General features: G+C 42.0%; 1 protein-coding gene across 1 annotated transcript; it reads right to left on the bottom strand.

Annotated features, from left to right (window-relative positions):
- Positions 1 to 2,192: 2,192 nt before the first annotated feature.
- On the bottom strand, positions 2,193 to 13,467 carry cpt1b (carnitine palmitoyltransferase 1B (muscle); the record flags this gene model as incomplete). Its single annotated transcript, XM_080736950.1, has 18 exons — positions 2,193 to 2,324; positions 2,467 to 2,559; positions 2,700 to 2,813; positions 3,922 to 4,074; positions 4,490 to 4,624; positions 5,158 to 5,322; positions 5,556 to 5,672; positions 5,776 to 5,881; positions 6,515 to 6,700; positions 7,169 to 7,364; positions 7,662 to 7,746; positions 9,038 to 9,145; positions 9,831 to 9,908; positions 9,998 to 10,135; positions 10,280 to 10,381; positions 11,354 to 11,525; positions 12,543 to 12,682; positions 13,327 to 13,467. 18 exons carry the CDS (start codon positions 13,465 to 13,467, stop codon positions 2,193 to 2,195), a joined length of 2,361 nt encoding a protein of 786 aa, XP_080593076.1.
- Between the last annotated feature and the right edge of the window lie 49 nt (positions 13,468 to 13,516).

The raw sequence follows: 13,516 nt of genomic DNA, 5'->3' as shown, positions 1-13,516 counted from the left end.
TTCTAACCGCCCCAAATGTTGGTTTTAACTAACGTTTGATGCATTTCCATTTTCATCATCCTCTGGTTTCATGAGGTTGGTCCTTTTCGCAATGTAAATAAATAAATGACTTTAATATTAAACAATCGTCACATCCCTTTGCGCCACCTGATGGTACGGTCTCATCTGGAGGGTCCAGAATGCCACATAGTTACATAGTGTCCAAAAATAACTGGATTTTGTGTCAAAGTTGTTAACAATCCATTATATTATTTGTATTATACATTATTGATTGATTGATTGATTGATTGAATACTTTATTAACATTTTTTTTAAAGTAGCCTATACAGCTGTATGATTAATTGATATTACAATAATGCTAAAAGGATAACAAAAAGCCAGGAGGGCATGTTTTCATTGTGGTCCCTATGTATTCAATTCATCAAGAATTATTATTAGGCCTATATTATACATTATACTGTTCCCAAAAGGACCCCAATTCATTGTTCAGCTACTCCCATCCGACCTTTGTTAGATATGAAGGGGTGGTCCATGGACCGTCCAGATTACACAGTACACACACGCACGCGCACGCACGCACACACACACACACACACACACACACACACACACCCACACACACACACACACACACACACACACGCACACGCACACACACGACAGTACAGTACAGTAGGCCTACAGTTCAAGTTACACAGTCTAGGCCTAATGGGATTTAAACCGAAGACAGCACAATGGCTCTTGTCAACTTGCACCTTACGCTCAAGCAGGCCACACATGGCCTACACGAGGTGTGCCCTGCTGGCCTCATTGGCTGTTAATGAAGACATTACCAAGAACACTCTTTTATACCAAACTCTGCTGACATCACCAGTGGCATCACCAGGAATGCTGGTCCCTCATTGGCTGTAGGGGGGGGGACCTACATACTGTACATATACAGGGGCGTCACAGGGGGTAGGAAAGTGGGACTGAGTTACTGGGGCCCAAGGTGTAGGGGCCCAAATAACTTTATCTATTGAAAAATAGCAGATATACAAGCTGCAGCGCGGCACTGAGTGCCGCGCTGCGAGCTTGTAGATCTGCTATTTTTGAAAAGTTGTGAAAATCTTTGAATATATGTATTTTTTAAGCGAACATTTCTAACTCAAATTCCGCTTTTGGGGGTCCCTGGAACTAAATATTATGAGATCGGGGTCCGTGGCCAAATACATATCATCTTGGGGGTCCTTGACATAGGTTTCTTGCACACATTTTCACGATTTTTCAAAAATAGCAGATATACAAGCTTGCAGCGTGGCACTCGGTGCCACGCTGTGAGCTTGTATATCTGCTATTTTTCAACAGTTAACATTCTTGGGGGGCCCGCAGTGAATCCTTGTACCCAGGGCCCAGAATCTGGTGTGACGCCCCTGCATACATACATACATTCCTGGCCCCTCCAGGGCTACGGTCTTAATAAATCCCAGTCACCTACATACATTACATACATACGGTACATTCCAAGCCATTCCAGTTTTGAGGAGAATAAACCTACTCTGATAGATAAAGATTTGGGAGACTATAGAACGTACATGTGCCTGCTTTCAGCGAGCCCACCATGATCCCACACAACAAATAACGAACGCTTTGGTTGTAGGCAATTTTATGCCATCAATCCACCCACTGTTTTTCCTTTCAAGCTTATCTTTCTTGTTGGATGTAAGAACCCACAGTAGCCTATAATGAGTGATGATTCATGAATGTGTTTCTTCTTGCTTTAGCAAGCATTTTCTTTTATTTGCTGCATCAGACTAAAAAATGAACACATATGAACAGAACAGCTAATTAATAAATACTGACACGTAATAAAGGATTCAAACTTCCCAACATATACAGTACCGAATGCTTCAAGGATATTTACATGTTTACATATGCACATATTGACAAAGACCTAAAAAAGTCCACTTTTCAAAATCATTTCATATCAAAATTACAACGAATGCAAGAAAAAAAATTGCCATTGTTGAGCAATTTTGAGCAATTGAACTTTGGTAACAGATACAATGTTCACCACCCTTAGAGGTGGTTTTGTGACCCACCAGTTCTTGACCAAACTAATCTGAAGTCAACAACAGTGCTGGAACACTGCTTTATAGTCATGCTGAAGGTGCAGAGGTCTATGCGGGTTATCCATAGTTGATAGTTAGCTGTTACGCTTCTTTCTTGCCATTAGCTAGCTCTGTCTGCTTTCCCTGCTGCTCCTTTTTTTTGTTTTCAGGCATAAAAAGTGCTTGGATATCCAACATGGCCTTCCGAATATTCTGACCAAAGCGGAATGAGTCCTTGGGGGAAGAACAGGGAAGAGAAATTGACCAGAAGTATAAAACAAAAATTGAGAAACAATTTAAACTATAGTCACTTTATTGGTATTTATTAGTTTCTAACTCCTGTATAGTTATACAAGTCTGTGTTGGGTGTTCTTACTGTTTCAGGGCAGGAGAACTTGCAGGAGATGTGGAATGCAACGAGGTTCTCTCCTATAATGATATAAGATAGGCCGTAACCATCATCGGCCACCTGGGGGCAGAAAGGCACCATTGTCCCTTTTCATTGTACATCACCCTCACATAAACACATTACTATTTACTAGCCTCTTGCCGAGCATGCTATGAAGCAGGTGCTACATACTGTACTGAACTCATTGTGTGTTAACTCACCGGGCCGAACCCCACACCAGCGCCCACATAGTTTGGGAACTTGTTGATGTCAACCAAGTTGAGTTGCTGCTGAGGTGTTTGGCTGGTGGACAACTTCCAGGGCTCCGAAAGAACCTACAGAACAAGGATGAGATTAGTGTTGTAGGTCAAAGGGGATGTTAGAAAGGGATAAGATGGTGTGAACCAGGCATTTCTGTCTTTTATTCTGCTCTTCTTCGTTGACAAAAGTGAAATCCAATCTATTTATTCAATTAAAGGGTTGATCAAAATTAATGCTATTTTCTCCTTTAAAAAAAATAAGGCTATGGTTGGTTATATGATAAACAAATTCTTGTCTGGCATTCAGCCTTGGCCATGGTTGGATAACCTTGTGCAAAGACAAATGCCTGGGTGATAAAGCTTAATGCATAACAATCACTCACTTTGTGTATAAAGTGAGCTCCCTGCCCTCTACTGGCAACAATGGTGTACTACTGCTACTGTTGATCATTATTTGATTGTTTTTTGAATATTATTTTATCGTTTGTCTTTATTACTATTACTGATACTGCTATAGTGTCTGAGGAGCATAACAAATTATCTTTTACAAAAGAGTCAGTATCATGTCAATATCTTTGTCCGTCCATATCATGTCGGTATGATGTCAATGTCACGGTCAGTATCATGTCAGTAGCAGTCCACGGGATGCATGCACATCCAAACAAATATTTAAACGGGTGCTGGATCACACAGGCAACACTGGAGAGGGAAAAGATCCACACACATGCGCCCAACGTTTTTCTTTTATTAATAAATTCCATTTACTAAACAGTTCAAGCTACAAGATGCTCTTGCACCTTGAACTTAACTGTAGTCCTGGGTTCCAGTTCAGTTTTAAATAGCCTCACTTATTTGGTGAGGCAGCAGATTTGAACTGGAAACACATACAGTATATTACCACACCTTCATATGTGTTCTCGGAATAAATCTGCTGACATGCCAATCAATCAAAGCTATGGGAAACTGGACCAGAACCAGAAATGGGTATACTACCTTCAGGTAACCCAGGACTACAGTTATGCACAGAGTCTATTCCAAATCTATACTGTAACTGTATATAGTATAAATGGAGAGAAAGAGATAGAGTTATGGAAGAGTGAAGACTGTCGAGAAGAAAGACAGTCTGTGATTTGCGTCATATCTAAAATGCACAGAATACCTGTACATACCCACTGCCACTGACCTGTTTAAGAAACGGGGAGTCGACACCCAGATATTTGGACATGATATAGAGACAGAAGAGATGGCGGTCGATACCAGAGCCGGTCATGGCCAGCCTGTACATGTTCTGGTGCTTATCTGCTGCTTGGCGGAACAGGGACAGTCTCTGGGCAGTCTGATCACAGAACAGAAGAAAAAACAACAAACTCTTATCTCTGGACATTCAAACCTCAGTAAGGTCACAGCAAACAGATTCATCCTCCGTAAGGATGAAGGGCAAACCTCAGCTGAGGAGATCAGGGTCCGTGGAGTTGACAGGGAGACCAGACCTCTGTCTCTGGGTCCTGGTCACCTGGTCCCAGCAGAGGGTCACCATGATATCCACTGCTAGCACTCAAATCTGACATTGGATAGTTCAAAGTCTGACTGTCTATGAAAGGGAGACACGTATGCTTAAGTTAAGTGTGTGTGTGTGTGTGTGTGTGTGTGTGTGTGTGTGTGTGTGTGTGTGTGTGTGTGTGTGTGTGTGTGTGTGTGTGTGTGTGTGTGTGTGTGTGTGTGTGTGTGTGTGTGTGTGTGTGTGTGCTTACTGTTGCCCCCTGGTCCTCCATGGCTCTAACAAAGGCCACAGCCTCAGAGGTGCAGGAACGCACAGTCTCGGTGCGACCATCTCGGAACATACGAGTCATGGACGACTCGTACGTCAGACAGAACACTCCCTGGTCCTGTAGTAAGAACACATTCACACTTGTTTAGTTAATGTGGGCAGAAACCACTCCCTATTTCATCTTTTTATGTTTTTTTCTTCTTTTCAAGTTGATGCCCTATTATTAGCCATGCTCACATAGTGAGCTTGTAGATTTGGTATTTTCCCCAAGTATCAACAATAGTTTGTGACTAAATATTAAATAATAACTACATTGGAACCATTGGAACACTTTTTCTTTCCTGAAAAGAAACGGTTTAGGAAGTGTTTTCTGTCTGACAGCAACAATATGTTGATATGGAGGAAAGACAACGGTGATTAACCACTAACGTAGTGAATGCATTGTGTCATAATAACACTGATATGTTTTGTATAACAGTGGTTCTTAAATTCTTTCATGTCAAGGACTCAAAAATTAATATGTATTTGGCCGTCGACCCCCATCTGAAACTAGGCTACTTTTGTGCCAGGGACCTCGGTCCCTCATACACGATTTTGTGTTGTTAAAATGTTCCCAAAAGAAAATATGACTTTGAAAACCCCTGAACCTACCCTGAACTGGGCCAGCTGCAGAGCCAGCTGAATAAAGGCATCAGGGCTGGTTCTGCTCTTCTTAATCAGACCTTTTCCAAACTCTGTAAACAGACAGCCATGGAAGTCCACGTCATCAGCAATGTTCTTGGCAAACCGGTATGAACTCTCAGTGATTTCTTGGCACTAAGAGGGAGGAAAACACATTTTCAACAATACTTGTGGCTTGTTGAAGGCAGCCTATGTTTACCAAAACCTTTCTAAAGTTAAGGCACAGTTGTTAAGTGGTAACAACTGAGGTTAGGCCATCAGTTGGGCATTGGCAAGTTTATTTCTTGGCAGAATTAAACCATAAACAGTGTATCTCTATGATGACAATGTATTCTATATCATACAGTATGTGGTTAATAATGTCATACTTCTTTTGGAATCTGCCACTGTAACCTAGTGGGGTAAGGCAGGCCCTTGTTCACATCACCCTTGCAGTGTCCCTCCTCAGTGTAGCCAAGATGGAAACAGTCTGTTGCAAGGACATACTACATAAACACAGACAGAATAGAATTACTGAGTAATAATATACTTTGGAAAGACACTAAGGCTGATATCAAATACTTCACTGGGTATTTGTGTGTACCGTACCTCCCACATGTGTCCTACGATTGGTGCATCTGCCCAGGAGTGTTCTGTGTTCACACCCATTTTGCCATTGGTGTAAGAGATCAAATTGAAAGACTTGTCAAACCACCTGGGTGAAAAGGAAATAAGTTCATTATTGAAACACAGCACTAAAAACCAGTGGTGTAAAGTAACTAAGTTTAGGCTGGTCCGGTGCATCTCAGGAACGGGACTGGAATATGTAGAAGGAAGGCACTGGAGCAAGCTCTGACTGTTAAAGCCTTTTCTATTTACAGGGTGCAGGCAAATACAGTGACAACGTTTTGATGTCAATACGTCTTCGTCAGGTCATCATGACCTGACGAAGATACAGACATCAAAACACTTTATTTGCCTGCACCCTGTAAATAAAAAAGGCTTTAACAATCAAAGCTTGCTCCAGTGCCTTCCTTCTACATTCAGAGTTACTTTGTAGATTTGTATTATCATTACAAACATGCAGTAACCACTTCAGCCCTTTATACATTTTGTTTATTTCATTATGAATTATTCTGTTGTCCATTAATGTCAAGGCTGCTCGACAGTGCCACTTGGTCACCCAGCGGTATTGCAGCTGTTGCTACTCATACGAGGCGTATGAGTATACTGCATACAGACATACACACTCAGTCAAGCATTGGAGCGCTGAAGCGCAGCTCAAAAATGTTAGCACTCTTTCCACCAAAGATAAACACATTGACAGGCTTCCCTTGTCTCTGCCTACCTGTCGTAACATTTCCCATGCAGCAGGGACTTGGCGTAGCTGTCCAGTGAACCGGTCCTCTCAGGGTCATAACCCTGAGCCTCATCGTCCAGCGTCAGGAAGAAGGCAGCCGACTCCACCACGTCCAGAGACGCTCTGTTCACTCCCTGGCCGAAGTACCTCATACGAGCCCGGGCCCAAGGGATTCTAGAAGGGAGGGAAAGAGAGCACCCTGACAGTTCACTATCCTGTGTGCGTGTGCATGTGTTTGTGTGCGCGCGCGGCCACGCGCGCGTGGTAGTATGCTAGTATGTGTGCATGCATGTTCAATAAGGTTATTATTGTAGTTAATTATACGACAGAAATAGCTAAAACTATTACATTTTAGTTAACTGAACTCAATAAAAGAAGAGCCTTTACATAAACAAATCAATAACTGAAAATGTATTGTGTGTTGACTAAAACTAATAATAACAAAAATCATAGAGGAGAATGAAGTTTTAGTCTTTATTAGTATCCAATATCTTTTATTAAAAATAATTCAAACTTTTCACAAAATAAAAAACTAACTAAACTAGTAGCAACCCCATTTAAACTAATTCAAAGGAACTGAAATTGAAGTCAAAACGTTCTAAAAAGAAAAATTCTAAACAGCCTTGATGTTGAGGACAGTACCTGTTCCCTGCAGTCAGGGCAGCCAGCTTCAGTTCTCCCGGCTGGGGCTCTGTGGTGTCATTGAGGATCCTCTGGAACTGCATCTCCAGCTCACTGGGCAGGAGATGGCGTCCCCCAGTGTACAGCCACAGCTGGAAGAACCGGCCCTTGTGGTACACTACCAGGTGCTTCCGGTCATTAAGGTGCTGCACAATGTCTGAATGTGAGAGAGTACAAAATAACTGATCGGTTACTTTTGGCGATGTTGGAAAAGCATAGAAAGGGTAGAAAATAGGTAAAATATCATAAGTGTAATCAACTACGAAGCACGCACGCACGCACGCATGCTGCATGCTCCCATTTGAGAACACACAGTCAAATTCCATATTAATTTATCCCAGGGTACAAATGTAATCAAATGGATCCCATAAAGGCCCATTTGAGTTAAATTAACGCAGAGGATTGTACAGTGCATGACTGGTTGAACTGGTTGAAGTTGCTTGGATGATGATACCTGTTTCAACCCCAGGTAAGCGGGTAGTGTTGAACATCCTCTCCATCTGAGTGGAACACATAGGGACGATGCCCAGGGCCCGCAGCTGGGAAGGACAAAGAGGGATATGTCATTCAAACTGTGGTTCTCTCAACAGTGGTTCTCAACCTTTTCAGGCCGCGACCACCCCAACATACCGGTAATCATATTTGAACCCTGACAAGCACTTGGAGTTGAGGCATTACATTTAGTCTGACTCGATCACACAGATGAATTTTTGTGAAAATACCCACAGGTTGAGAACCACTGCTGTATAAGGTTTAACAATGAGAACAATATGAGTTTAGTTTTTGTTGAGCAAACAGGTTAACACACAGAAGAGTACTAAGAGAATGAACAAAAATATTATTAGGAGTTAGTATACAGACGTTTTGATAATTGTGAGAAGGGACTAGAACAGGGGTCTTCAACAGAGGTTGAGAACCACTGCTGGATAAGGTTTAACAATGAGAACAATATGAGTTTAGTTTTTGTTGAGCAAACAGGTTAACACACAGAAGAGTACTAAGAGAATGAACAAAAATATTATTAGGAGTTAGTATACAGACGTTTTGATAATTGTGAGAAGGGACTAGAACAGGGGGTCCGGGACCCCTAGGGGGTCCTCAGAGTTACTACAGGGGGGCCGCCCAATTCTTTGTGTGATAAGAACTTTGTTTTTTTACATTAACCACTTGAACCCTAGCATCCCTATTCTGAGTGGAACATTAGCAAAAAATAGCAGATCTACAAGCTTACAATGCATCGCACTGTGAGGTGTTGTAATCTATTTTTGGCAAAGAGGTTTGTAGAGAGAAAAGATGAGCAGAGTATTTGACAGTTCAAGTGGTTCAATGTCTTCCAACATGATGACAGTGCTGTCGAACAAGTCTAAGCTATGAACATTTTTATCTGCAACACAATTGTATACAACATGTAGTACTTTGGGGCTCCCTGCTTCATCCCTCTCTCAGCTAAGGGGTCCTTGGCCTGAAAATGTTGAAGACCCATGGACTAGAACAGGGGTTTTCAAAGTGGGTGACGGGAATTTATTTGGACACTTAAAACAATATTTAGTATCATTTTTAACTTCAAGTACAAAGTTATTTTCTGTCAGTTCTAATCAAAATGGCTATTATCTCAACGTTTTCCTCACAACATAATCGCAAAAATATGCTATAAATATAAGGTGTGGTAGTGAAAATGATGAATATAATGTAGGGGTGCCTCGGATGAAAAAAATATTTATTGGGGTGCCCTGGGCCAAACAAGTTTGGGAACCCCAGGACTAGAAAGATGTAGGGAGTGTAGAAGTGGAGTGATTCACAAACAAAAGGTAAAATAATGGAGACATTTACAGGCTGGTGCTCTCCTCGTTCCAGCTTGCGTCTGTACTGTAGCATGGCATGGACCACATTCCCTGCCCGCGCAGCCTGCCTGTGTGTTGGGCTCATATACAGGAGGTCCTTCAACCACAGAGAAACAAGCATAACACAAATAACATTCAGGGTTTTCACCATTTTGGCTATAGGCATTTACAGTATATAGGTACATTGAAGGATAATATCTAATATAGCATAACACAGGGGTCTTCAACAGGGGGTCCGGGACCCCTAGGGGGTCCTCAGAGTTACTACAGGGGGTCCTCCAAATCTTTGTGTGATAGAAACCTTTTTTTTTCCTCCTTTTTCATATTAACCACTTGAACCCTAGCGTCCATATTCTGAGAACTTTAGCCAAAAACAGGCGAGGCGTTGTGAGCTTGTAGATCGGCTATTTTCGGCAAAGAGGTCTGTTGTAGAGGGGGAAAAGAGCAGACTAAGTACAGACTAAGTACAGAGTGAAAGGTAAAGTTTATTAAGTATTGACGGTTCAAGTGGTTAAATATCTGAAAACACAAATTGACATGAATCCAAAATACACTGATGATTGTGCTGTCAAACGATGAAACTATATGGAATCTATGAAAAAGTTGTGGGGGTCCCTGCTTCATCTCTCTCTCTGCTAAGGGGTCCTTGCCCTGAAAATGTTGAAGACCCCTGGCATAACATGTTTATGGCTTTTGGGATTGATTCCATTTAGCAGACACCCAGAGCAACGCACAAAGTGCAAGGTTGTAGTAAAGGGTCAAGAATAGGGCTGCTCTCTTACCATGACATAGAAGTTACTGTTGACCATGATCGGACTCCTGCCTCTGAGGTAGATGTACTCCTCCCACCAGTCACTCACCTAGGATAAGAAATACACCCTGTGACATATCGGTTTATGTGACATGGAATTATTTGCAAAATCTGAACCATTCGTTAAGGAATACATACATAATTTGGTGTCCACCAGGATTTGAGGATGAGGTATCTCTGAAGTCGGGGTGCTATGGAATCTTTAAAGTTATTGGCCAAAATCTCCATTTGGTTGTACTGTTCATTGTCAAGCAGTGGACGCACCGACTCAAGGAACTGTTGGAAAAGTGTCAGGACATTGGACTGATGTTATCTGTAAATCATAACGATAGCGATATGTGATTGGACTCTCAATGTAATTATAGTTATGGAAGAACAGTGCAAACAATCTGACTCTATTACACAGCTTGTCAGCCTCACCCTAAGGATGGTGTCATCCACACTAGGCACAGGGAGCCTTGGCAGGGAAGTCTGGAAGCTGTAGAGGAGTGGTCTGCGCCCTGAGAACATCTTCACCAAGCTCTGGAAACAGATGACGACAAAGCTAGTATAAAACCTTTTATTCACAGTTTAATCCATATATCATACATACCGGTATAGAGACCATGAATGGCGTAAGCCAGGGGTGTCCAAAGTGTGGCCCAGGGGCCAAATGCGGCCCGAGGACACATTTTATACGGCCCGCAGCTTCATTAATTTTCCCGGAGTATAATTAGTCAGGATTCCTTGTTCCCTGTTGTCTCATTCTGAGACATTTATTGTATTTATTGTATTTATGTTAATAATTTCTATTGTGGCCCCCTTTGAAAAAAGTTTGGACACCTCTGGCGTAAGCTCATTACAGTTTCATCATACAGTACCTGAATAGCTGTTGCTGAACATTATTGCATGGTTTATATCACGTATGTTGGAATTTCATTTAGTAAATCTATCTTTTCTCCAGGGAGAGGGGCTATTTCTGGATGGACTTTCCAAATAAATCTATGCTTTAAAATGAGCAACTTGATTTCATGCCGTACGGGAATGAATGGAATCCAGTGGCTTCCTTGAAAATCCAACAAACCATGGGTATGCTTTGGAAAATGGTCTACACAGTAATATCAAGTATACCTTGAGTCATAGTAGTTAATTAGCTAAATATACCAGATAATATGTATAGTCCTTTAGCTCAGTGGTTCTCAACCACTGAGCACCGAGTAAAAATAGCCGATCTACATGCTCACAATGCCTTGCGTTGCGAGGCGTTGTGAGCATGTAGATCTGCTATTTTCACAATATAGAACCATGTTATACAAAATGTAATGACTCAACTTAATGCTCGTCAGGGTGGGGGTCCCCAGTTAAAATATGATTATTTTGGGGGTCGCGGCCTGAAAAGGTTGAGAACCAGTGCTTTAGCTGTCCTCCTGTGCAATGGACGGACAGACTCTACAGACAGTTCACAGATAGATGGAAAGATGCTTAAGAAAAACACAGATAAATGGACAGACGCACCAGCCACACTTTAGTGGAGTGGCTCATCTTTCCATGGGATTCAAAGATCCATCCGTGGTAGGAGAGCAGGGCTTTGAGAGTGTATCTCAGGAGGTAGATGAGGAACAGCCACAGACCAGTGGCAAACAGGATGGCACTCAACACGGTCCGGGTCTGCACTGACATGCTGTCTCTGTTCAGAAGAAGGCACGATGCTGTTACACTCTTGTTACACTGTCATGTATAGGGCATGAGGTCAAAGTGAAATATAACACTTCACATTCTAATGTTTGTTGTTCTTAGTGTAGTTATCCCTGCAAGCCAAATGACGCGATGTTATGATAACGTCCTCCGGTGACGTTCAGAACTAGACCAGATCACAGCCCATATGGGGATGATCTTGACGTCATACCAGGACGTCATATGGGCTATAGGATTATTGTTATTGTTTGTAATGTTAGTTGAGATATGAGATGTAAGGTTATATTCTGGGACATATCTGACTAGTTATAATATTTATCTGGCTTCGATCGGACCCTGCCCTCTCTGATTAATCCAGGACGTCCGTTTTCGTGGGCAGGATTTTTGTTGGTTGAAATCAGGTGATATTCTAGGCCATATCTATCTAGTCATGGTTTGACTCGATCTGGCCCCAATCGAGACGTCACTGATTGGTCCAGGTCCTGACCGTGATTGCCGGGATACATTGTGTGCTTTAGCTTGGCTAATGTGACAGGTGAGATATTATATACAGTCTTATACAGTTTTGATATAGGAATCAGAATCAACTTTATTGTCATCTCACATGATTACAGGTGTAAAAGAGTGGGTGAAATATTCTTCCTGTAACATTATAGTTACAGGAATAGTTAGAATAGGGAAGAGAGAATGGAGAAGAAATGCGCATGATTACAAATGAGCAATGTGGATAGATGACACTATGGGAAGCAGTTAAACTGTGTTATGCATTACCATCAATTAATGGTCTTGTACGGTATATAAGGGGTTCTTTGTCTGTTACTACAACTTTTGCCTGATGAAGACGTAAAGTCGAAACGTTGCAGTTGCCTATAATAAAAGTAAGTTTTTGGAGCATATAAACAGTGTGCACGCGTTCCTCTCCTTCCGGTTTGAAGCAGTCAAACTGTACATTTTGTTAAGAGCTGTGACTCTTATGCTGTGAATATAACCGAATGCTAAGATTACTGACCTCTGCGGTAGGTTCTCAGCGATGCTATGGATCATGCCCTGAGAGGGGTCTATGCGGATGTACAAGGTGCTCATGACAGCGATGACAACGATCAACCAGCTGGATGGGCTGGCAGGGTAGACTCCGGTTAACACACCATTCTAAAGGGAAAACAGTGATGTCATTCTCCAAACAGGCCTGAATCACTGCCATTCAACTTGCATTCACAGCCACATGACAACTGTCAAAAATGCTCTATGATCTACTATGATGACAGACTAATTCACATTGAAATCTCACATAGACATATGGAGTTACACAACATTGTCCAACATCATGTCTCACCTGCACTATGTTTTCACAAAGACCTATGTCTATTACTGTTCTATTGCTGCACCTTTTGCTGTTTAGTTTTGTTTATGTAGTGCTATTATTCTCATACGTAACGTTACGCTATATGTATATCTTTATAGGCTAATTCTTTCACCCTACTCTTCTTTCTATCTATCTGTTTTCTTCCCTTTCCTGAAAACTACAAATGATGGAGCTTGTACAAAAAAATCTATATTTTCACACAATTCTTTACAGTACACCTGTAAACCTGTGACAATAGAGCTGATTCTGAAACCCTGCTAGGTCAGAGCTGGAAGCTAATCATGCTGGGCTACTTTTCATTTCAATCCTGTAAGGGTCCATTTGGGTCCTAACTAACAATACATTTGCTGGGGACCCCCTGGAACCGTCCCAAGGACCGCTGAGCGTCCCTGGACCCAACTTTGAGAACAACTGTATTCAAATGTATTACCTTAAACTGTATAGCTCTTTTCCTCCATGCTGTCACCCCTGACAGATAGATGTTTTTGATGACCTCTTTGCTCAGTTTAATGTCCAGGCCATCTGGACGCACGGTGAACTGGAAGCCCACCGCCTGGTGCGCCTCCGCCATCTCGAAGGACTTTCCTTCGGTAGCTCCTGAACACAACAATAACAATATT

The sequence above is a fragment of the Nannobrachium achirus genome, assembly GCF_963921795.1.
Source record: "Nannobrachium achirus genome assembly, chromosome: 11".
NCBI lineage: Eukaryota > Metazoa > Chordata > Actinopteri > Myctophiformes > Myctophidae > Nannobrachium > Nannobrachium achirus.
This window is presented reverse-complemented; position numbering and strand designations above follow the sequence as displayed.